This window comes from Artibeus jamaicensis, unplaced genomic scaffold (genome assembly GCF_021234435.1).
Source record: "Artibeus jamaicensis isolate MK-2021 breed Jamaican fruit bat unplaced genomic scaffold, CSHL_Jam_final contig_402, whole genome shotgun sequence".
Lineage (NCBI taxonomy): Eukaryota > Metazoa > Chordata > Mammalia > Chiroptera > Phyllostomidae > Artibeus > Artibeus jamaicensis.
The window spans coordinates 8000947-8024741 of record NW_026521818.1 but is presented as its reverse complement, the minus strand read 5'-3'; the positions used below and the strand labels follow the sequence as shown (position 1 = coordinate 8024741).

Sequence of the window (23795 nt, the reverse complement as noted above, 5' to 3'; positions counted from 1 at the left end):
TTAATCAGAAAGGAAGAGGATAAGTGTCTGAAATAATCAGATGAAGTTTCATGGAGAAGGTGGTGTTTGGGATTAGCAGAAAAAGCCAGAGAGTATTTTCTATGGATCAAGTAGTAGAGGACAATCACATTGGGAGATACTGGCGTGATCACCTTGCAGGAAATGAAGAGAGGCCAAGAGGAGGCTCTCCCATCAGACAAAAGTGCTGGCAGCCAACCTATCACCTATCAGAGCCTCTTGCATCACAACCGCTCCTAAAGTGACCAGTGCTACATTAGCATGCCACTGTTGTGTCTGGATGATTGACTTTCACATTTCTTTCAGCCACACCTAAAAAAATGTGGCTCTTTTGATAGAGCTATAAATAGAAACAAATGCACTACTACAACTTCAACCAAAGGTAACGAACTGTACTTTTACTCATTTTAATATCTAGTTTAATAATTCAAAGTCAAGCTGAATCACAAATAGTAAAAGCTAAATTCCTTTAGTGATACAGAAATTACAGTATAAGAATAAAAGAGTGGAAAGAGCTTATGCTAAGAGAAGGCACGTTAACTAAACTATTATCAGGACTACATTGCCATACCACCTCCTCTGAGACAGGTTATTTTATGCACACAGTCTGTCGCCCTTCAGTAAACTGTGGAGGAACAGCAATGGCTGTCCCCATTCCACAGATGAAGACGAGGGACCGTTAAGATGACTACTTCAGTTTAGTCACAGAGGTGGATGGCGGCGGGATGTATGGACCCCAGAGGCATTCATGTCAGGTCTGTTCTCGAGACCGCTCAGCCCTAGGACTTACAGCAGAGCCGGACGCCAGCTGGAGCGGGGGGCGTGGTCAGGGCCTGAGTGACCCTGCTGTAACAGTGCTCTCCATAACGAACCCCGAAGGCCGCTGGCTGCACCAGGCACCTCACCACTCCCTCCCACCTGGACTGCCCCCCAAACCCATCATGCAGTCCTAACAGAACCCCATGATGCCTTATCCCCAGTTACATGTGAGATGAACAATGGTTACAATTAATATATGTCTAAAGCAATAAAGACAAAAAGGATGCTAATGCCTGTGTGATTGCCAGGGGCCCAGCACTGGCCCAAGCACATGATCTCAGCATAATACTCACAGACCTCATGAGTAGGCCCAATTCTCCCCACTTTACGGATGAGAACCTGAAGTTGAGAGCTGTACATAGGCTGTGAGAAGTCACTGGTAGTAAGCCAAAAAACCTGGGTTTGAATCAAGTTCCAGGTCACGTCAGGGCTCGTTATCAGTGTGTTCAGCTGCTGGGGCAGCCAGAAAAAGGAGGGGCAGCTAAGTCAAAATGAATGACCTGGCTGGGCAGGGAAGGCTGCCTGGCAGAGATGACCCCAGAGCCAAATTTTCATGCACAAGTAAGACTTGGAAAAATGAAGAGGAAAGGTCTTCAAGGCACAGAAACACGGAAGAGTGTGATGTCCGTGGGGAACTGCAAGTAGTTCTGTATTGCTGGAGCAGAAGTGGCATATTAGGGGATAAGAACAGGGCCGAGAGAGGCTGAGAGGGGCTGAGAGGTAGATGGGGAAATCGTGACAGGCGTGTTGTGAAGCACCTGTATTAAATCAGGTTACCCTGACAACAGAGGGCCATGAAGTCACCTCAGAGTTGATGTGCCAGGATCAGATTTATGTTTGGGGCAGTCCTTCCTGCAGCAGTGGCAGGCTGGGCCACCAGAAAGAAGTGGGGGTAGGGGGCAAGTTGTCTACCCAGAAGCAGGGAGAATACACTCATATACCTTAAAAATACCAAGGGTAAAAATCAAGGCAGAAATTCCCAAAAGGGGCTTTACATGTTCCTCTTAAATAATTCTAGGCTGAATGGTGTTTACTTACAGCTTGAATTCATTATGTATTAGAAAATACTCGGGGACTCCCGGCCGAGATGGAGGCACAGGTGGAAATACTGAACCTCCTCACTCAACCAAATTTAAGGACAACAAAGATTTAGAAACAAAAACACAACCAAAACAGACAGAAAATTGAACTGTACCGAAGTCTGACAACAATGAACCATTCAGCCAGACCAGTAAGAGGGGTAGAGTTGGTGGCTGGGGGAGCGGGGTCCGGGGAAGGAAAAGGTGGTGGTTAGCAGACCCGGGCGGGCGCAGGACAAAAACCCAGTAAGGCTCACAAGGAGGCTTGCTGACTGCGGACACACATTCGTGCGCAAATAAACCAGGCAAAAAAGCGGGCAGTGAGACAGACCACACAACCCAGGGCCCCAGAGATGGGAAATAAAGCCCCAAAGCACCAATTGGAAAAACTTTCAGGTTGAAGTGCCGGGAGAGGCTCCCAGCCTCACAGGAGAGTTTGTTGGGGAGACCCACAGGGTCCTAGAACATACACAAACCCACCTACCTGGGAACCAGCACCAGAAGGGCCCAATTTCCTTGTAGGAAGCAGCAGAGGGGACTGAAATCCAAGAGAGAGCGGAACAAGCACCATTTCCCCTCTCTGACCCCGCCCCCACATACAGCGTCACCACCCAGCGACCTGGGTTGCCCCGCCCTGGTGAACACCAAAGTCTCCGCCCCTCATACCTAACAGGTGCAAACAGACCAAAACATTATGGCTCAAGAACAACTCAAAGCCCCAGAGCCAATACTTCTAAGCGACCAAGAGATAGCCAACCTATCAGATGCACAGTTCAAAACACTGGTGATCAGGATGCTCACAGAACTGGTTGATTTTAGTTAGAAATGAGATGAAAAAATGAAGGCTACACTAAGTGAAATGAAGCAAAATGCACAGGGAACCAACAGTGATGGAAGGAAAACTGAGACTAAAATCAATGGAGTGGACCAGAAGAAAGAAAGAAACAACTAAACAGAAAAGAAGGAAGAAACAAGAATTCAAAAAAAAAAAAAAGGAGAGGCTTAGGAACCTCCAGGACATCTTTAAACATTTCAACATTCAAATTATAGGGGCACCAGACGGGAAGAGGAACAGCCACCAGTGGAAAACTTATTTGAACAAATAATAAAGGAGAACTTCCCCATTCTGGCAAAGGAAATAGACTTCAGGAAATCCAGGAAGCTCAGAGAGTCCCAAAGAAGTTGGACCCAAGGAAGCATGTACCAAGGCACATCATCATTACATTAGCTAAGATTAAAATGAAGGAGAAAATCCTAGAAGCAGCAAGAGATAAGGGGACAGTCACCTACAAAGGAGTTCCCATCAGACTGTCAGCAGATTTCTCAAAAGAGACCTTACAGGCAAGAAGGGGCTGGAAAGAGGTATTCCGAGTCATGAAATCCAAGACCTACAACCAAGATTGCTCTATCCAGCAAAGCTTTCATTTAGAATGGAAGGACAGATAAAGCACTTCTAAGATAAGGTCAAGTTCAAGGAGTTCATCATCACTAAGCCCTTATTATATGAAATGTTAAAGGGACTTACCTAAGAAAAAGAAGACAAAAAAGATGAACAGTGAAAGGACAGCAAACTCACAGTTAGTAACAACCACACCTAAAACAAAAGCAAACTAAAGAGGACAGCTAGATCAGGAGCAGAACCATAGAAATGAAGATCACATGGAGGGTTAGCAACAGGGGAGTGGGAGGAGGAGAAGGTACAGAAAATAAGTAGCATAGATGGCAGGTAGTAAATAGATAGGGGGGAAGGTAAGAGTAGTAGGGGAAATATAGAATGTAAAGAACTTGTGACACATGGTCATGAACTAAAGGGGGGAATGTGGAGAAAGGGGATATGCAGGGTAAGGGGAATGAAGCGGGGGGGGGAATAGGACAACTGTAATGGCATAATCAATAAAATATATTTTAAAGAAGAAAATACTCGTATAAGCAATTATACTAAAATCCATAATATTATAGATATTATTACCTAAAATGAGGTTAACAAAAGGCAGTTGATTTCAATACTAAATATAAAAATAAAATGACACAAATAGTTAAATATAAATAATAAAATATAACATATGCCATTAACATTTTAACATATTTTAATAAATCAGGCAGAAATATATTTTATATATTAAGGATATTATATAAGACAGAATTATATACATTATATATTTGTTCAATTTTTTAAAAATATATTTTATTGATTATGCTATTACAGTTGTCCCATTTTTCCCCTTTCACTCCCCTCCACCCTGAACACCCCTCCCACCCACAGTCCCCCCCTTTAGTTCATGTCCATGTGTCATAAGTTCTTGGCTTCTACATTTCCTATACTATTCTTACCCTCCCCCTTGTCTACTTCTACCTACCATCTATACTACTTATTCTTTGTACCTTTTCCCCTTCTCTCCCCCTCCTGCTTCCCTGTTGATAACCCTCCATGTGATCTCCATTTCATTATATATTAAATTGTACTGTAGTAGTGTATATACATATATTGTCGCAGTATAATACATAGGTATATCTTGTACAAGTATCAATATATAATATGTATAATGTATGTATATGTAATTATATTATATATTGCAGATATTATCACAATATAATATATAATATAGTATATAATATAGTACCATATGACTATAAAATATTTATTAAATATAAATATAGTAGTGATTGTAAACAGGAGTGTCAACTCATTTTCACTGGGAGGTGAAACCACATCAGCCTTGAGGTTGCCTTCAAAGGGCGGAATGTAATTTCAAGACTGTAAAATGTAACTACTCCTTAACAGTTAAGAGAAAGCTCGGCGCTGCCACGGGGTAGAAACAAGATCCTGGGTGGAATAAAACAAGGTGGAGGGCCGGATTTGGCCTGTGGGCCTTGTGTTTGCCACCTGTGTTGTAGGAGGACCTGGGAAAAGTTTAAGCTCAGAAACAGAAAACTAAAGCATTTATGAATGTGCCCAGGAAACAGAAGTAATGCACAGAACAGCAAATGTCTGTAGTACCTGACGGCTCCACTGGGGGCGAGGAGTGAAGAGCGGAGGTGTGTGGGAGAGGAGCCAAGAGCAAGCTTCCTCCCTGGGGCCCTGGCGGACAGGTAAGTGGGCCCAGGGGAAGCGGAGGGCCTGCGGGACTTCCAAGGGGAGATGCCGGGGGCAGCTGAGAGTGAGCGGAGCAGGTAGTCCACATAAACTATGACTTTAATCACTCGGAACAAAAATAATGAATAAATTAAGAATGCAGCCAGAATTCTAAACCTAAAGAAAAAAACTTACACTCTTTACTATTTACCAACTTAATTTGTGATTTTTTTAATGGTAAGTTATGGAATTAGATAATAGTCAAGTATAAAACCCTTTTTTCAAAACAGGGAACAAATGAGCCTCCCTTCTGGACCGAGGCCAGTTCCCCCAACAGCACCCTGACACTGGAAACCAGCCCCTGGTTCATTGTCCCGTGGTGAAGTCACGGAACAGAGGGTCGGAAAGAACCAGCCTCTCAGCACTGGCCTCCACCAGAAATGACTTTGAGCCCTGAGGTTCCTGCTTAGACTCCCGGTGGGAGTAGTTCCCGCTATGGCCATTCTACTCAAACATGATGACGTAAGTCTAACTCCAATATTCCGTTTCCCCTCAGACGCAGAAGTGCAAGCTCCTACAGGGAGACTGAGGATCTGGGTCACAGCAGAGACCTTGCCCCTAAAGAAATCTGCACTTCCCAGGCAGTGAGCAGGTCTGCCTGAACCTCTACTCACCACCCACCTTAATAAGACTAAAAGTGGAGCACAGTGTAAAATTACTTTCCATGCAAAGGCAGAAGAAACACTTATGTGCACCAACCCAGTCTCTAACTCAAGGGTCAGCAAACTCTTCAGTCAGGGACCAGAGGAAACACTGCTGACTTTGCAGGCCACGAGCAGTAACAGACAATATGTGGACAGACAGGCATGGCAGCATTCCAGTGTAACTTTATTTGTCAAAACAGGAAGGCTACATTTGTCCAGGAGACCAGATATGGCCTGTGGGCTTTAGTGTGCCACCATTTTGCTCAAACTAATCAATTACTCGCCTTTTCTGGCCTATTTCCATCTCTCCAGAACTTGGCTCAGCTACCTTGAAATATAACACATTATTACCCTCCGCCACTGCCCCTGTGAGACCCTCCTAGATTCTAGGTTCTCCTCCCCTGCTGGGGCTACAGCATTTACTTATTAACAACAATGATGCAAGAGTAATAATAGAACTTAACATCTACTGAATGTGCCATTTACAATGTGCTGGACATCATGCTGGATACTTCATAAACACTGTCTCACCGAATTCCCCAAACAATCTAATGAGACAGGTATAACCATCATCTCCTGCACTGCACTGGTGCATCATCTGCACTGATAAAGACTATGAGGCTGAGACAGGCACAGTGCTTTTCTCACGGTCACCAAAGTGAAGTTGAGTTCCAGCCCCAATCTGTCCGGATCCAGAGCCAGAGTTCTTATCTGTCTCCTGGCTGCCTCCCAGAAGCACATGCAGCTGCCCAGACAGAAGGTGTCCATCCAGCCACTCATCCTGCCCTGCCCTCTGGGGGGCTATTCTTTGTGCTGCCAGCCACACCCTGCTGGACAGTGACAGCCTCTCCAGGTGGCATCCATTGCCTCCAGGCAGTGGCTCTTCTACTTTTTGCAAAACTTTTACGTTCAACATAAATACAAGTGCTAAACACCATCCACCACAACCAGACAATGTTTATGCTTATTTGTTCTCCCTTTGATGATGGTGACGCAACAAAGGGTATAAGAGAGCTGCATACATATATCCTCAACTTGTCCCATAGGATCTGAGTCAGCTGGGGAATCCTGACTGGTGGCTGGAAATCTCAGAACACAGCATGTGTTTCCCCAGAATATTCCCAAGTGAAGCAAGGCTTGGGGCAGTGAGAACCTCAGGCTGTTTACACACACCCAGCAGGAGCCTCCCAGGTTGCTGGGTAGGGAGGGCCCTTCTCAGAAGAAAGGATCCAGTAATAGGGAAATTTACAACAAATTCAATGAGATGATTTTAAAATCCTGCTCTTATCTTCGTGGTAAAAAGGACTGGCTTTGTAGCACTTCATTGTAATCTCCCCCATTGTGTTTAAGGGTAAAAATTGATTGCTTTGATCCCACTGTAAAGGTACAGGTCATCATTATACCAATAGAGGACAGAGGAAATGAGAGCAAATGAATGAAAATCTTGTATTCAGCCTGCTAGTGCAGCTAGTGCACAGAGCACCTTGCTACCTAAGCTCATACCCCTCCATCCTCCCAACTCCATTCCCTTCCATTTGCCCGACTGGTTCCCGCGTGGCAGCATGTCATAATTCAGGTCTTGATGATGAGCCTTCATCCCACCCTCCATCCCACTGATCACCTTGCCATGTATGTTTCTGCACAGCAGTGGCAAGGAGACCTCTTGTTGCTGAGTAAAGGGTGCAGACAAATGCTCACCATTGATTATGAGCAACCCATGCGTGGTCTCTGTGCAGGATGTTCTGAGATGGGTTTGGGGGACTAAATCCTCAACATATGTCCACTTTCCTTCTCTGGGCATGAGTAGAAAAATGTAATGAGACACACTTGATGGATAAATTATTTCAAAATAGCTGCCACTGAAGCAATCTGTGTACACGGTGACAGACTAAGCGAGAGAGGGAACAGGAGTGAGTGTGGGTGGGATCTTCATTCCTAATGTAAGGAACACCCAGGGATGTGTTCCAAGACAGGAAGCAGAACGTGGCCAAAATGCAAAAAAACAAAAAATGGAGATTGCTGACAAAAAGGATAAGAGAGATGTGTACATTGATGTCCTATAGAAAAAAAAGTAAAAGGATGCAGATTGATGATTTTTTTTAATGATGCAAAAAATCTATCCAAGCCAATGAATTCCAAATCAAGGAAATTAAAAAAAAATAGTTTTCATCCCTAAATGCAGTGTTGCTGTCTTTTGCCCTCCCAAACAAGCATATTGGACATTTTTCTTTGTATCACTACTGCTTAATTTTTGAAAGTCTGACCAAATGCATTTTCCTTAAAAATCCTCTTTGACATTGAATAATAAGAACAAACAGTGAGGTTCTTGACTCATGGAAAAGGTACCATTCTATTCTAAATATTTTTCAAAAACAGCATTAAAATTTGCAGCATTACCTATAAGCTTAGGCAGCAAACTAAATCAAACTAATAGGATATTTAACTAAATAAATATATCCTAAGTCATTCTCACTTCTAAGGACAGATATAAAAATATTTTCTAAGTGTGGGAGGATTCACCAAAATAAATATGACCTATGACAAGTTTCCAAAGCTCAAGGCAGTCTTAAATTTTCATAACTAAACCTATATATGCTGAATTGTTATCTGTCAGTAACTTTGATTGCATGTATGTCTAGAAGTACTAGATATACCTTTTAAAAAAAACAAGAGGGGACTATTATAAATTGCACAGCCATCGTGGTTTTTAAAAAATATTTTATTTATTTATTTTTAGAAAGAGGTGAAGGGATTAAAAAAAGAGACGGAGAGAAACATCAGTTGGTTGCCTCTCGCATACCCCCAACCATGGATCTGGCCTGCAACCCAGGCATGTGCCCTGACCAGAACTGGACTGGTGGTTCCCTTCAGTTTGCAGGACAACACCCAACACTGAGCCTCCCCAGTCAGGGGAGCCATCACTTTTACATCATGTATGCATGCAACTTTAATAAATATTCAGTCTGATTATTATTTTCCAATATTTTAAATAATCCATAACCTTAAGAATAAATCCACTACGAGAATATAATTTCTTTTATCCACTCGACAAAAAAATTAGTACCCATGTATTTTTTTAACCCTCATGATAGTAGATATTATTCTCAGAAAAGCACTCTCCAAGGTCAAAACCAAGATAAGTATACTATAGTGCTTAACACTTCCTCCCCCAAACTCCGTGTGTTTCTGTTAAAACTAATTTCTAAATACTGCATAGAATTTCCTTGGAAGACCAAAACTTCCTGAGAGAAAGAAGACTACCACAGTGACAAAACAACAAAGGCTGCCTGTCCAAATCTCAACAGTCAGATCACTCGGAAACAGCCCATCCTAACACCTGTTGGATAACCACGACTGATGAGCACTTGTGCATAACCAGGTAAAAGTGCTCAGAGTATTTGAGAAGGCAAAGGACAAATTACCGATGTGGAATGCTGGCTGTTACATCCTGTCTATGTGGTTCAGCTCAAAGTTTGTACTGTCTGAATCCCAATATGTTTTACAAACTCAAAAGCCAAGTCTAAAACTCACACAACAACACCACGTCATTCAAAAGACAGAGAGACTGGCTTAGTACAGACTCAACTAGTGATTATTTGAAATGAAACAAAAGGGAAGAGGCAAGCTCTTTATAAAAAGTAAATTTAATCACTGTACCAAGGATATTTTGAGATACTACTTGTCATGTTTGCAAATAAAAAGTCTTCTCGACTCTTTCAGACCAGTACCGCAAGCACTATGGTCGGGGGTGGCAGCATAGGAAACAAAACTCTAACCAGACCAGTCCAGAAAAAGAAAAGATTTTTTATTTAAATATCCTATAGACCTACAATGAATACTGACAAAGGTGCTGTCAGCAATAGTCCTCCACACATATGCCTTTGGCTGTTTACTACCTCTTAGCCTTTCAGCAGAGGTTTAATACCAGAATTTTCCATTATCCAAATTATTCCCTTTGCTTACACTTTAGAGTGCCTCGTTTAACTCCATTAAGTCACCAGGGTCCTAATTAGCAATGAGGAGACACCGTCGGCTGTGACCTGGATGCCCAAAGCCTTACTGCCAGCAAGAAGCCGCACCCACGGCCGGTGTGCAGGGGAAATGGCTATGCTGGTAAAAACTGCCATCATACCCTTATACTGCTTCACACTAGTTTACAGACCGGAAACCTAACACACAAAGTGAACTTTTATGTCCTCAGGGAGCCAACCTGCCTAAGGGCAAATCCGAACTCAGTTAAAAAACTTGGCTATCCTTAATGTAGATCAAAGTGCTTATTTTTTTTTAAATGAACAGAACATGTACATACACACAGTCTAGATTAAGTGTTAGTGAACCAATGAACATTGTTCAAATGCCCACTTTTTCCTGTTTCCTCTCATAAAACTTGTAAAATATATATATACTGATATACACATATGTCACTATTTCCCAAAGCCCGGAGAACCTGGGCTGCAGTTCCCCCCTTCCACCCCAACAAATCCCAAAATGCCTAAAAATAACTCGCAGTGACAGCTAAATAGCTGTCACCACATGCAGGCAGTGCTCTAGGTACATTACATATACTGTGCTGCATATATGTGTACATATACGCATATATACACATACATGAGTACGTATGTATAAACGTTCATTTGTGTATACACATTGAGTGTGTGTATATGTTATATGTGTGTACACACACACATACACGCACACTCTCAATCCTCACAGCAGCCCAATGAGAGAGGTACTCTATATTTCCCAACACACAGATAAGGAAACTGAGTAGAGAGATTAAGTAACTTGCCCAAGGTCACACAGCCAATTAGTGGCAGAGATGGAATGAGCCCAGACACACTGGCTCCAGAAGCTGCACACAAAGTCGCAAGGCTGTGTGCCCCAGGGACAGTCTGATTGCTCTGCTCAGCAGGTAAGTTTGTAGAGAAACATGTCAGAAATTATAGTGTTTACAGCTTCCATAATAAAAAGGACTGGGGACATTCGGAGGCGAAGTTATCTTCCCAAACTGCTTTCATACTTTTTCTTTAACTATTGAAAAGGGATACTCTTACAAACCTGGTTAGGCAACATGGAGAAACCAGGAGCATGGAGGAATAGAAAGGTGGAGAAGACCATGAAGCGGCAAATTCCCAGATTTACAAAGTACTCAAAACACTACCATAAATTGGACCTAGACATTCCAAAAAAAATTACACACACACACCAGTGATTTAACAAACTGGCCTGTAAGTACTTTAAAAACAAAAGGAATAATAGAAACTTTTGGGAGGACAATTTGAAAAACTACCAATTTGTCTTGAATAATATCCTTTAACTCAGTAATTTCTAGCTTAATAATTTATCTTTAGGAAATCATCAGAGATGCCACAAAAGTTTATCTGGAATAGTACTCAGTATAAAAGTAATTTTAAATAGGTTCTTTCTAATTTTACTTAAGGGTCCAAAAAAAAAAAAAAAGGAAAAGGATTAAATTGATTTTATCTATATGATGGGGAAAAATGGAGGCTACTAAGAATGTTTAATGGTATGGGGAAATTCATAGAATGTTATGTGAAAAGAATAAAAATTTCATATATACACATATCAAATACCATGATCATCTATTTTATATAAATAAATTATAACAAATAATAATTACCTCTAGGTGGTGTGATTAAACTAACATATTCTTTTTCATGTTTTCTAAGTTTTCTAACTTCAATAGTTATTAAATCTATAATTAAGGGTGAAAAAGAAAAATTTTAAGAAGAAAGGCATTTGGTCATAAAGCCTACATTGTATCAATTTTGTTTTCTTCCTGGATATCATTAATAGATCATAAGATTGCCATTCACAGGAAACTTGCAGGTTTCAGCAAAGGATCTGAGAGCCCTCTCGACACCCTTGTGAGAAATGCGGCTGGCTACCAGTCAGAGTTCCCGGACCTGTTACTGCTTGAAAGGCTGCATCAAGTATCAAGGCCAAGCAGCTGGCAACAACAAAAAAGGCCCTACTGCTGAGTTCAGTCTGCAGCTCACAAACACCGTCAGCAGGGGCTCCCCAGGTCTACTTCTCAAGCTCATGGCCAGCATAAAGCCAAAAGGAAGAGCTAAGTGTATCAACAGTAGGTGTGCAAACCAGGTAACAGAGGTAACAGACACTAATACTGACCATGTTCCTGGAAGAGAATATAACACTAATTTGAAAACTTGGGTCTTGCCAATGACCTAGCCAGTCCACACATAGCATTTTTCAAAACTAGAGTGTCAAATAAACACTGAAATGAGGATTCAAATAATTCTGACTGGATGAAATGTTGGCCTGAAACCAAAATGCTATTTAACAAGGTTAATAAATGTGAAACAAACATTCAGTTAATGACAATTTTACAAGGGTTACTTGGCAACAGTTCCTGTGAAGCAATGAGCACTGTAAACGAGGAATGGTCACTGTCCGGCAGCATGTTTGAGGAAGGCCAGCAACAACCGCACCGGCATATTTCATCTGAAAATATTGGGTACATTTCTGAACTTCTTATTTAAAGGGGGATTTCAACAAAACAGACTAAGCCCAGAATAATGTGATCAGGAACAGTCAAAGTCTGATCAGGAATATTCAAAGAGACTGGGACTATTTAATTAGGAGGATATTTCAAGGAACTTACCCAGTGTTTAAACATTTGCTCTGTGATTCTGTGAAAGGGGGAATCAATTTTTTCCTATTATCCTGGAAATGACAATTTGTCTTCTTCCTCTACCACTCGACAGAAATGGCTCATCGAGGTCAGCAGTGCCGTTCAAGCTGTGAACTCTACAGGCACTTCTCTACACCATGTTCACAGAGGTGGAGGCATTCTCTACACTGCACGGTGCCTCCTCCCAACACTCCCATCTCCGCCTGGGGGACGGTTCACTCTTATCTCTTTTCCCTAGCTCTTCCTTTACTCACCCTCTAGATGTCAGAGGTTGATTGACTGTCGACCTTCTTCTCATCTTTCTAGTCTCACTCGGTGAGTCTATTCATTCCTGTGGGTTTAAACAGTCTCTGTGCTGATAACTCCCAAATTTAAATTTCTACCACAGACCTTTCCTTTGAACTCTAGATTCTCTCGTATAATCCGAAGCATTTCGAATGTATTAGGCCAAAACATTTCTGATTCCACGTCCTACCCTTCCATTTGAGTCTTCCCCTCCTGGCACCATACACTGAGTTGCTCCAACCAGAACCCAGGGGATCATCTTTGCATAGTCCCCTGCCCTCCTTACCTGCCACATCCAACCCACTAGGACACAGGTGGCAACACAAGGCCTGCAGACCAAATCCGGCCCTCCACCTTGTTTTATCCAGCCTGAACCTTGTTCCTACCCGGTGGCAGCACCAAGCTCTAGCTTAACTGTTAAGGAGTAGTTACACTTATACAGTCCTAAAATTACATTCGGCCTTTTGAAGGCAACCTCGAGGCTCATGTGGCTCATTTTCCCCCGGTGAAAATGAGTTTGACACCCTTGCACTTCTAGGAAGTCCAATCTAACTCCAATATAGATCTCAAATCAGACCCCTTCTCCTCGTCTCCACTGCTGCGACCTAAGCCAGGTGATTATCCTCCTTCACTAAGACATGACTTGCTAAGGGCCCCCTTATGGTCTCCAGATCAATCCCTGCAGAACATCAATAAAAGGTCTGTTTAAACATAAGCTGGATTGTGATTATCCCACACTTCAAATGTTTCAATGACTTCCCTGCTGCACTTTGAAAACAAATCCAAAAATCCTTTCCATACCCTAAGGCCCTTCAGTATCAGAACCCTGCGTCCCCTCCCATTCCACCCAGTACCGTTCTCCCAGTGTGGGCCACACTGGTTTGCTCTCGTGTGTTTTGGTGCAGCAAATTCCTCCCAGTCTCCAGGCCTTTGCACAGGTTGTTCCCACAGATGCTGCCAAACTAGCTACTTCTTTTCCTTTACATCTCAGTTTAAAAGTCACTTCCTTAGAGAGCTCTCCTCCGACCATCAACCTTGCACCCCAGTTACTTCCTCTCTCAGTCCTTTATGCCTCCTTCTTGGCACTCACCGCTACTTCCAAGGATTTTGTTCCTTTAATTCCTGTTTCTCTCCTTAACCCCACTTGCTTGGAATGTCAGTTGCAAGAGGAAAAGAACTTTACTGCCTTATCCCTGTTGTATTTGCAGAGCTCAAAAACTTTTTAGATTTTGCCCCAACCTAAAGAAAATCTTCCTAAAAATAAGAGCTGTTTGGCAGTGGGACAACCTCTGGCCTTTGTGGACCGACATTCGTGGGTAAAGGGCTCAAACAGAAAGTGGGCAACCACTCTGTTGGGGCTGACATAAAGGGAGTCCCCGTGCTGGGTGGGAGACTGGGCCAGTAACAATTCGAGTCCCTTCTGTGAACTTTCTAGTTTTATAAATAGAATGCTTAGGGAATTTCAGGCTAAGAATATACTTTTAAAGTAGCAAACATCATATTATTTCCTCACAAGCAAGAAGTTCTCTCTAAAATGGCCCCATTAAACAACCTTCTTCCCTGAACAAAAGTAACTCCCCTGAAGTTAAAACCAGCGCAGGCTCCCCTCTGGGCATCCTGCCAGAGGTGGTCTGGGGCGACGACAGGCCACAGTGCCCTTCTTTCCAAGTTCTACAGAACGTGGCCCAGAAACAAGCTGGCAGAGCAAGCAAACCCACTTGCGGTAAACCGAAAGTTCCACTCTTCATTCATTTGTGATGCTGCTCTGTAAACACACCAGGATCGTTTTATTTAGCGGCACACCCATTAATAATGCAGAGATCCTTACACAGGCAGGCGGAGAAAATTAGTCCTGAGTGATTTCGCTACGACAGTGCATACACGAAGTCAAAGGGACTGAGAGTCTCATTACAAGGGGTGTAGAAGCTGCTGGCCACATGGACTCCGTGGTGGAGCTGACCACTACTCCGCAGAGTACTGCAGGGACATTTCCCACCTCTCTGTCCTCCAGAGTCTCACAGGCCTTCAGCCCTTCTCCTCTGCCTCACAGACATGCCAGAGACCCAAAGGCCAATCCAAAATCATTCCTTCTAAATACTTCTTTAGCTTCTTTCATCTACGTCAACCTGCTCCAAATTTTTTAAGTGAAAAAAATTTTAAATATGGCAATATTTGCTTCTGGTGGTAACTTTACAGTGATTATTCAATTTATCAGACTAGACGACACACCATTAGACATTATAAATCATTAGATATTATAAAATATTGCAAATACACCTATAAGACTATGAACAGTGCCCTTAAACAATTTGTCTCCAAAAATTTTTCAGGAAGGTAGCAAACATTTTAGACTTTAAAAGCCAAGGACATTTAAAATTCCTTTTTATCTATCCAGCGTTAACCTTGCTCTGGAGGAATATGTGGGGAGCAGAGAATGTGAACTGAGAACCTTTCTGAAGGGCTGGCGGACCATACTTTTCCATTTAAAACACAAACTCCCTTCAATTCAGCAGTCGGACTACTGGATATTTAACATATGTATATACTCTGATTAGATTAAAATAAGTACACAAAAGCATCTGCTTTAGCATTGCTTACACTAGCAAACACCTAGGAGACTCAAAAAGCCTATCAGTAAACCACAGCACATCCATAAAATGGGATAATGTGCTGCTGCCCCCAAAAGAATGAGACAGATCTCTATGTGCTGATGAGAAAAACCTCCAAGTAACATTGGGAAATAAAAGCATGTGTGTATCTCAACACATTTTAGTGTTCATGCTTGAAAATTCTGGAAGCAAACAGGAAAAACTTAAAAGTGGTTGTGCCTGAGAAACAGGACTGAGATCACAGAGAATGTGGCTATCACGCACAGTTTAAACTCTTCGGTACTACTTATTTTTATCACATGTATGTGTTATTATTTCACTAATAAGGATAATGACTGCATGCTGTATGTTCTGCATGATCTGGATGCATCCACTTGCTCTGCGTAGTGGGAAAAAGCGCCTCCTTTGGCAGCCACTGCAAGGTAAGCCATGGCACCTATTAAGTGGGTGCTTGGCCAACCTTCCGGAACCAGGCCAGGTACCTTTGGAGGCTGCTGAGGCCCCTGCCCTCACTCACTTTGTCCTCCTTTGCGTGGCCTAGATGCATGAGCGGAGAGAAATTTTAATCTCTGTCCTTCCGGGTTTAGATCTGTATCATTCATTTCTGAAAATCTACCTTGAAAGAGAATGAGTAGAGTCATTCCACTGCAAAAGAGACGAAAGGAAAATCAGTGCTTCCTGTCATGCTATTCATTATGTAAAAAACACAATCTAAGAAAAATGTTTTCAACTTTGAAGTGCAGTGCCTGCCATTCTTTCAAATCCTAAGAGAATGAGAAAGAATCAGACTGCAAGGGTCTCTCTTTCCCAACTAGAATCTTGTCTGTTTGCCTGGCTCAGAGCAGTAAACAACTCTTTCAACTAAAAGTGCTTCCCCAGGAGAAATCAGAGTATGTTAAAGGTGAAAAGATAAAGCGAAATCTACACATTTTTTCATGTTGAAAATCTTAAAGACTATGTGAACTGTTTTGTACTTATTCCATCAAAGAAATACTTCCAACCCCAGAGGGTGGGTGGGGGTGATAAAAAGAAGAGCTACAAGAGACCACCCCCATTCCGCCCCCCCCTCCGTTATTTGAGGTAGGGAGACTAATTAGTATCAAGTGGTATTAACTAAGTTTCCAAGTTGTATAAAAGAAATCCCATTCACGGTGCTTTTCCTTTGTCAGAAGCTTGTGATACACAGGCATTTACCCAGGTTGTTTTACTTATACATCATTCATTTGGGGGGGACTTTACTAACGAATATACAAAATAAGGCCAAATGTCTATCTTAAAAAGTCTCTTAGCCAAACAACTCTGACCACTAAACCTGATTTTATATAAGCATTCTGACAAAAAATAACAGTGATTTCATTTTTGTTTGCAGGGGTGTGAAAGTAATTAGTTAAATGAACAAGCCATAGCCTGGTGCACTGAGCTGTCTGTGGTCCTGAAAAACGACACCGAACTGAAACGTCCTGAGCTCTGTTCTTTCAAAGCCTCCCCCATTACACTGCATTAATTCACACACTTCCATCCATGACTCACCTGACCATCTCATTTTGCCAGAGCGTGTATAAACATTTTACTGAAGGTCACAGTGACTTGCTTTCCAAGGTTCTCCTTGGAAATGTCAGGGACTCCCGATGCTTCCTCAATCAATTCTGGTACACAGAGCCAGAACTGGCTGTAATGCTTACTTTTCCTGAATGCAGTGGGAGATCATGCCATGTACCAGAAACCCACACTAGCCAGCTCTTGCTATCTAGTCATCACACTGATATGCTAAAAAGAAAAAAAATGTCATTTTAGACTACATGCTACACAGAAGGACATGCTCGAAATGGCAAGGTAAGCGCTGCATTTGGTTCTTTAACTCAGAGCTAATCAATATATTTGGAATTCTTACTAGTAAACTGAGGTTGCCTATTTGCTGAAGACTTAAGAAAAAAGATACTTATAGCAGTGACATCATAAGTAAAAAAATAAGCCTGTGCACTTGAGCTCATTTAGCTTCGGAGTGAAGTATTTCAGCAGTACCTCTGACTCTATTCTCTGTATCGGTTTGAACATTCCTCAAGAGGGGAAAAAAAGAAATTGGGACAACTGTAACAGAGTAAACAATTTTAAAAAGTACCTAATTTCCAAAAATATGTAATATTCCCATTTTTTCTGGTTCTTCACTTCTAGCTCAGAGTTTCTACATTCATTTCATCGTCTTTTCCCATTTTATATATTTTTTAAAAAGCACTTCAGGTAAGAATTTATAGAGCTTCCGCTTGAGAGAAAATCCCTCTACACCAAAGATTTTCAACTGGTGTGCCGCAAAAAATTTAAAAACACATAATGCCTGACTGTTTGGTCAGGAGCACTGACCCCTTTTCTTTTAAATGGTCGAATTAAAAAACAACAACAGCCAACACAGTTATAGTGTCCAGTGTAACTAAATCAGAGTTATACCTATTTTTGTCGTGTTAGGAAAAATACATCTTTTGGTGCGCTGCAGGAATGTAGCAGTTAGTGTCTGTGTGCCTTAAGATAGATTAAAAAGGTTGAAAATCGCCGCTCTAGGTAAAATACTGACTGTGAAATCTACATTCAAAACAACTAAATGATATTACCCCAGCATGCATTTAAAATTATATGAAGTATGATTTGTTGAACAGAACCCCGTGTCATATAAAATAAACCCAGTTTTTGAAATCTAACATTCTGTGATGTTTGTATCACCCCACGGAAGAGAGGGTTGCTACGCTTATCCGCAGCCTTGCATTCTCATCCACGCCACGCGCTCCAGCCGATACATCTGCGCACCGCGTGACGGCGCCTGCCCTCTGAACCAGCCAGTGAGGGCAATTCCCTGGCTGGTTCAGATTTTTTTATGTCACACCAGCCAGCTGTGACATAATCCACAAAACATGATTTCCTATATTTTATTAGTTCTGTAAGTTTCAAAGAGTGCTAATGTGGTTTCACATATTTTTACAACATGCCATTAACCTTTGGCAGCTCCTCTCAGGCTCCCGTAAGGTATTTCCAAAAATACCTCCATAATTCTTAAAAAGTCAGTGTTTTAAGAAGTTTTGGTGTTTATACCATCAAACATCCTTCTTCGTGAATGTCTGTATAGCTGTGTGCTTTTCAGAAGAAACGGGAAATACGAAAGCTGATGATGAAAGAAAAAAAGAAAAGAAAACAAACAACGGTCTCATCCCAGAGTCAATTAAGTAATTAAGCAAAACCACTCTGGTCTCCAAGTCAAAAATAAATAAGTAAATAAATAAAAGAGAGTTACTTGATCATTTACCATACCTCAATAATATTTTATATTAATCTTTTAAGTTAAACGTTATTCACATATCAAACTTTTGGACTTAGAAAGAAACCACGAAGAAATGTGCACACGGCAGGGCGGCTGGCAAGCAGCAGCAGAGCGCCGCAGGACGCATCTGGACCCGAGGCTCACAGGACCGGCCTGGTCACGCTCTGCACTGGCTGGCCGCACCACCGGCAAACCGCACACCTCTTTGGATTTCAGGTTCCCCATCTGGAAAGTGCGTCAAACAGCCTTGGACCTATCTTGTTCCTTCCAGCTCTGTCTACTCTTCAAGTCAGAATGGAAAGATACACTCATAACATTTAAGTTACATTTTAGTATCACTTTAAAATGTTTCGCCCTCTCAAAGGCCCATTATCATTAATTAGTGCCTAATTAAAAGCAGATGCATGTAAATTATTACATTTTAAAGAGTTCAAGTGTGTGTCATGCCTGGTTTTGCCAATGCAGTTTTATTACTTACCTCCAGGTATTCTCTCTCTAATTCTCCGACCTCATTCCCTCAAAGTCACACTTTTCAAAGTTCTTACAAATTTGAAAGCAAGATGAGTTCATTTCTTCCTCCTCATTTGGGTTCATGTCATTTTTATCTTGTGTGGGCAACAGCTAAAACTGGTTTCTTCTGTATTTATGTTTGCTAATTACTAGCTTAATATTAATTTAATTTATAATTAACACTAAGTTCCTTAAATGGGAAATTCTATACAATGCTTCAAATTACCACTCCTAAAGGAAAGCAGGTTAAATTTAAGGGTTTAATAGTTCCAACAAATGTCTAACAGATGTTCCAAAAATATCAGAAAATACATATTAGGTGTAAATTCTACACTGGAAAACCCCAGTCATGCTTAATTTTTGAAAACCCAACCTATTTTAATTCACAAAGCTTAATATTCCTTTGACTGAAGCCTATGGCAAAGTAAACAGCTCAAAATATGACCCATGAATTTTGTACAGAAGATTCTGAAATCGTCAGTAACAGCCAAATCCAACAATAGAGCTCCTGGCTGCATTTAAAACATTTTCCTAGCGAGACCTCTCACAAGGGCAGTAGCCTTCGCTCTTGAGTGACATTTTTTAAAAAATGATGTAATGTTTGTAGCTAAGAATCTATCAAATACCACATATACAGAACTTGTACTCAAAAGTTATAGCAATTATTTTTTAATGTTGGGGGATGTAAAAAGGGTTAGAGCTTTTCTCATGTCTTATTTATATACATTAGCTAGGAATATCACCAGCCTACTTTCTTCCCAAAACTACATTATAGAAAATGATACAGGAGGACACAATCTTCCACAATGAGGCAACCACCAGGAAGAAGTGTTATCAAACAAGAATACATGTTCGCCCTACAGATCATGAGGCTAGTATGTAACTGGCATTACGGGAAAGCCAGTGCAGAAGTGGATCTACCTGAAAGATAGGGGGACATCTGAAGGGTTTAGTAAATACATTCCAGAAATGACTGCGTGTTTACATGCTGCACTATTTTGTATTTAACTTCTTAAAAGAACAGGTCAGGTGCTAATGTAAGAACACAGCATGTGTCTGTCTTCTGTAACCTCAAGCAAGGACACGAGGGCTTGGGAAAAAGCTCTGCTGCTTTGAGCTTCTCCAGGCTGGTGGCGTGACTGGGTCATTCATAAACGGCAGAAGCTAAGTTACCTGTATTTCCCTGGCGTGGTACACGATGATCAGACCGAGCAGAATGATCGTGGAGAGACTGATAAGGCATTTCAGAGCTAAGGAATACAGCGACGCCTGCAACACAGTCAGACAGAAGCACTTTTAAGACAGGAGCACTTTTAACCACCTAGGCCCCTGAGGGGTAGGGAGGCTGGGAGGGTCAGTCAGTCCCCCAGCAAGTGGGCCTGAACTCCCAGCAATGGGGGAGGGGGGCGAGGGGCTGTCTTGGCTCTGTGATCTGTCAGATCACTTGGCCTCAAGGCAAGCGAGAGGAGAGGAGAGGAGAGAGGGGAAGGCCGGTGATCAGGCAGTGGGATCTCGCCATCGCAGCCCCAAGTGCAGCTCCTAGCTCTGGAAACCGGAGAGAAGTTAGTTATTCCTCAGTTTAAGAGCTCCAGGTTGAAAGGGGCCTCCTAAATCCCCAGTGCCAGAAAAGGATTAGAGTGCCTTTTCCATCCATTCCTGGAACTATTTAGTTAAACTACCCAAACACGCTGGGCATTCACTGCCTACAGAACTTTGCGCGCGCGGAAAGGCTTGCTCTCCGGAGTTGCCTCAAGGACTAAGTGTGTCCATCTGAGCCATGCTCGTAGTCCCAGCGGGCACCTCCGATTGTCCCAGGAAAGCTTGCAACTGGCAGGAAGGGAGTTCCCGCCAGTGCCAATCCCAACCACCCGGCATCCCACTCTGCGGCCTTGGATGGGCGAGGAGGTGGGTCGAGCGCCTACCTTGTCGTATGCGCCCCACGACAGCTCGGTCTCGATGACCATAACCACGATACCGAACATGCCGAAGATGAGCGCGTAGTCGCTGAGACGCTTGCGCTTCTCAAACAGGGCGCGCCGGTGGCCCAGCTTGTAGCCGATGTTCTGGTTCTTCTTTTTGCTAGACTTGGCGCCACTGCTGCTACCATGCCCACTGCCGCTGCCGCCACCGCCTCCCGTGCTCCCGCCGCCAGCTCCATAGAGCGCCAGGTTATTGGAGTTGTTGTGCTCTGGCTTTGACACCACGATCTCCGGAGCTGAGGATGAAGCGGCGGCGGCGGCAGCTGCAGACGGGGAGGAACCGCCGCCACCTCCTCCTAAGGACACGGGTGGCTGGAGGGGCTGTGCCTCTGAGTCCATCTCGTGCAGGTTCCGGCGGGACGCGCTCAAGTTGCTCAGCGGCCGCATGACGCCCCCGTTATACCTGCAGCTGCTCATGGCTATTTCGGTGAAGGGGTTGCTCTCGCGGCGTGCCTGGGGCTGGTGGTGCGCCGGGTGCGCCGGGTGCGGGTGGTGGTGGTGGTGCGAGAGCGGGGGCCCGGAGCCCAGGCTGCCGAGGCTGCCCGTTGGGCTGGCGGCGGGCTGCAGGCTGTGGCACTGGTGGTACTGGGAGGCGGACGCCGGCTGCTGCGCGTACTGCTGCCGGAGCGCACTGGCATGGCTGGACGGAGTCAGCTCGCTCACATTGAGCTGGCTGCCCCGGCGCGACGAGCAGCAGCAGCAGCACGATGAGCCCGACAGTGGCGAGGATGTGCGGGTCCGGAAGGCGCCGCCGGGTGAGGAGGTGCGGAGCAGCAGGGACAGGTTATCCCCCGCCCCCGCCACGGGGGCACCGGAGGAGGCGCAGCTGTTGCACCGGAGGCATGGGCTGCTGCCGCCGCTGCCCGGCTGCTGGTGCGCGAGGTGCGGGTGGTGATGTGAGTGCGGGAGGGGCGCGAAGGGCGGGCACGGCTTGTCCTGGCTCTGTTGCTGCTGCTGGCAATGCAGGTGTGAGGAGCGTGGCGTCGGCTGCTGCTCTGAGAAGAAGCCGCGCTGGAACTGCAATGAGGTTTCCATGTCAGGGCTGTTAAAGCTGCAGGGAGTCCAGGCGGTGGTGCACCCTGCGCAATGCGTTATGGTTGGGAGCGGGGACTCCTGCTGCTGGTGCGAGGAAGGGCCCATGCCGGCTCCGGTAGAATCCAGGCGGCGAGTCCGATTGGTTGGGCTCACCAAAACAATGGGCATGACATCACCTGCGGGGACCAAGACTGAGTTTGCAGCTCGCGGCTTTGGGGAGTGTGTGTGAGAGAAGGCAAGATAGGGAGGGGTATCTGCAGGATGAAAACCCAAGGGGGCACAGGATGAGGTGAGGGCAGGGGTTCCACCTGCTGACTGGGAACGCCTGTGAGCACCACTAAGGACAGGGAGCCCCCAACCAGTGCAGCCAGGTTGCAGGGGCAGGAGGAAAGAAAGGGATGTCCATCCTTCCCAGGCCACCGCCCACCTAACTATTGCTAGACGTGCACTCTAATCACCTGCGCCGAGTACTGCAGCACAATGGGGAACCCAGCAATGGGGCAGGCGCAGGGACAGTGCGGAACCTAAGCCACTCCGCCGCTGTGCACTCCTCTAAGGGCAGTGGAATGGCAGTCCCCTCAACCCACGCCCACCTCTACTTAATTGTCCTGCAGAGAGTGGGCTCCCAGCTGTGGGGAACCCGCTTTGGAGAGAAAAAGTTTGGCGACTGGCTACACAAGTGCAGCCGGGCTTGGGGTCTGAGCTCAGGTTTGGCCTTAAAATCAGACCGGGTTGCACCCAGGGGTCTCCCCCCGCCACTGGGTTCCAGCGCCCTGGAGTCAGGATCGGCTGCGCAGAGTTCTGTCCCTAAAGCACTGTGGAGCGGGTAGGGTTAACTGCTTAGGCACTCGGGCCGGGGGAGGATGGGGGCGGGGCCGGAGAAGGGGATCCCCGCCGACCGCGGGAGGAGCCCGAGCGGGCTTCCTGGGTCCCCCTGGCGGGGGCGGAGGGCTTTCCCAGCTACTGCTCGCTCACATTTGCGCTTTCTTCGAAACATGAGGGGCTGGCGCCCCCGGCCGCCAGGTCCTGGGCTCCCGCACTCAGGCCCTCTGACCGCTTCAGTGAGTAGGTCCTTGGGTTTCTCCGGCCAAGAGGCAGCTTGCTAGAGGGTCTGGGGGCTGCTCTAGGATGCTGGGCGCCAGATCCTCCTCCTCGGTTCCTGTTTCTCCTCCCCACCTGCAACACAAAAGCAAAGGCAGGTCACGGAAGCGCAAACACTGAGCGTCTTCCTTGCCAAACCCTGACTGCAGCGGCAGGTGGGAGAGGGCCCTGGCACGGGCTGATTCACCCCGGTAGTCATAGCCAGGCTGCGAAATTACTAATAGTGATCAGTCGGGCAGAATAATAACTACCCGAGGATAGAGCTGGGTTTTTGTAAGAATTAGGCGTACTAATTATTTTACTCCCCAGCAAACCAATAAAAATTGCATTTTAGTGTTCCACAAATCTCCTGTGCTGTGTGCTTCTCTTAAGCGATGGAACAGCTCAAAGCAGTGGCGGACCCTTTCGAGGATTCTTTGTTACTGCTCCATCTTTAGTCTTGATTGTCTTTGTAACTTGAAATTCTCCCCTCCACCAAAATGAAAGAGATTGAATATCCGTTTCCATTTTTAATCGTGATTTTAAAGCACGATTTTTATTCTGGAGATTATTATAATGAATTAGATACACCAAGAAATTAGAGTGAAAGCAGATCACCCTCTT

General features: G+C 44.4%; 1 protein-coding gene across 1 annotated transcript in view; it reads right to left on the bottom strand.

Annotated features, from left to right (window-relative positions):
* KCNN2 (potassium calcium-activated channel subfamily N member 2) overlaps positions 1–23103 on the bottom strand; it is a 152638-nt gene extending 129535 nt beyond the window's left edge. The window contains exons 1-3 of the mRNA XM_037167051.2: positions 23067–23103; positions 21000–22267; positions 20251–20346 (exon numbers count right to left, since the gene is read on the bottom strand). Coding sequence (XP_037022946.2) covers positions 20251–20346; positions 21000–22267; positions 23067–23088 — 1386 coding nt within the window. The 5' untranslated portion in view covers positions 23089–23103. The remainder of the gene's footprint in view (positions 1–20250; positions 20347–20999; positions 22268–23066) is intronic.
* Positions 23104–23795: the final 692 nt, after the last annotated feature.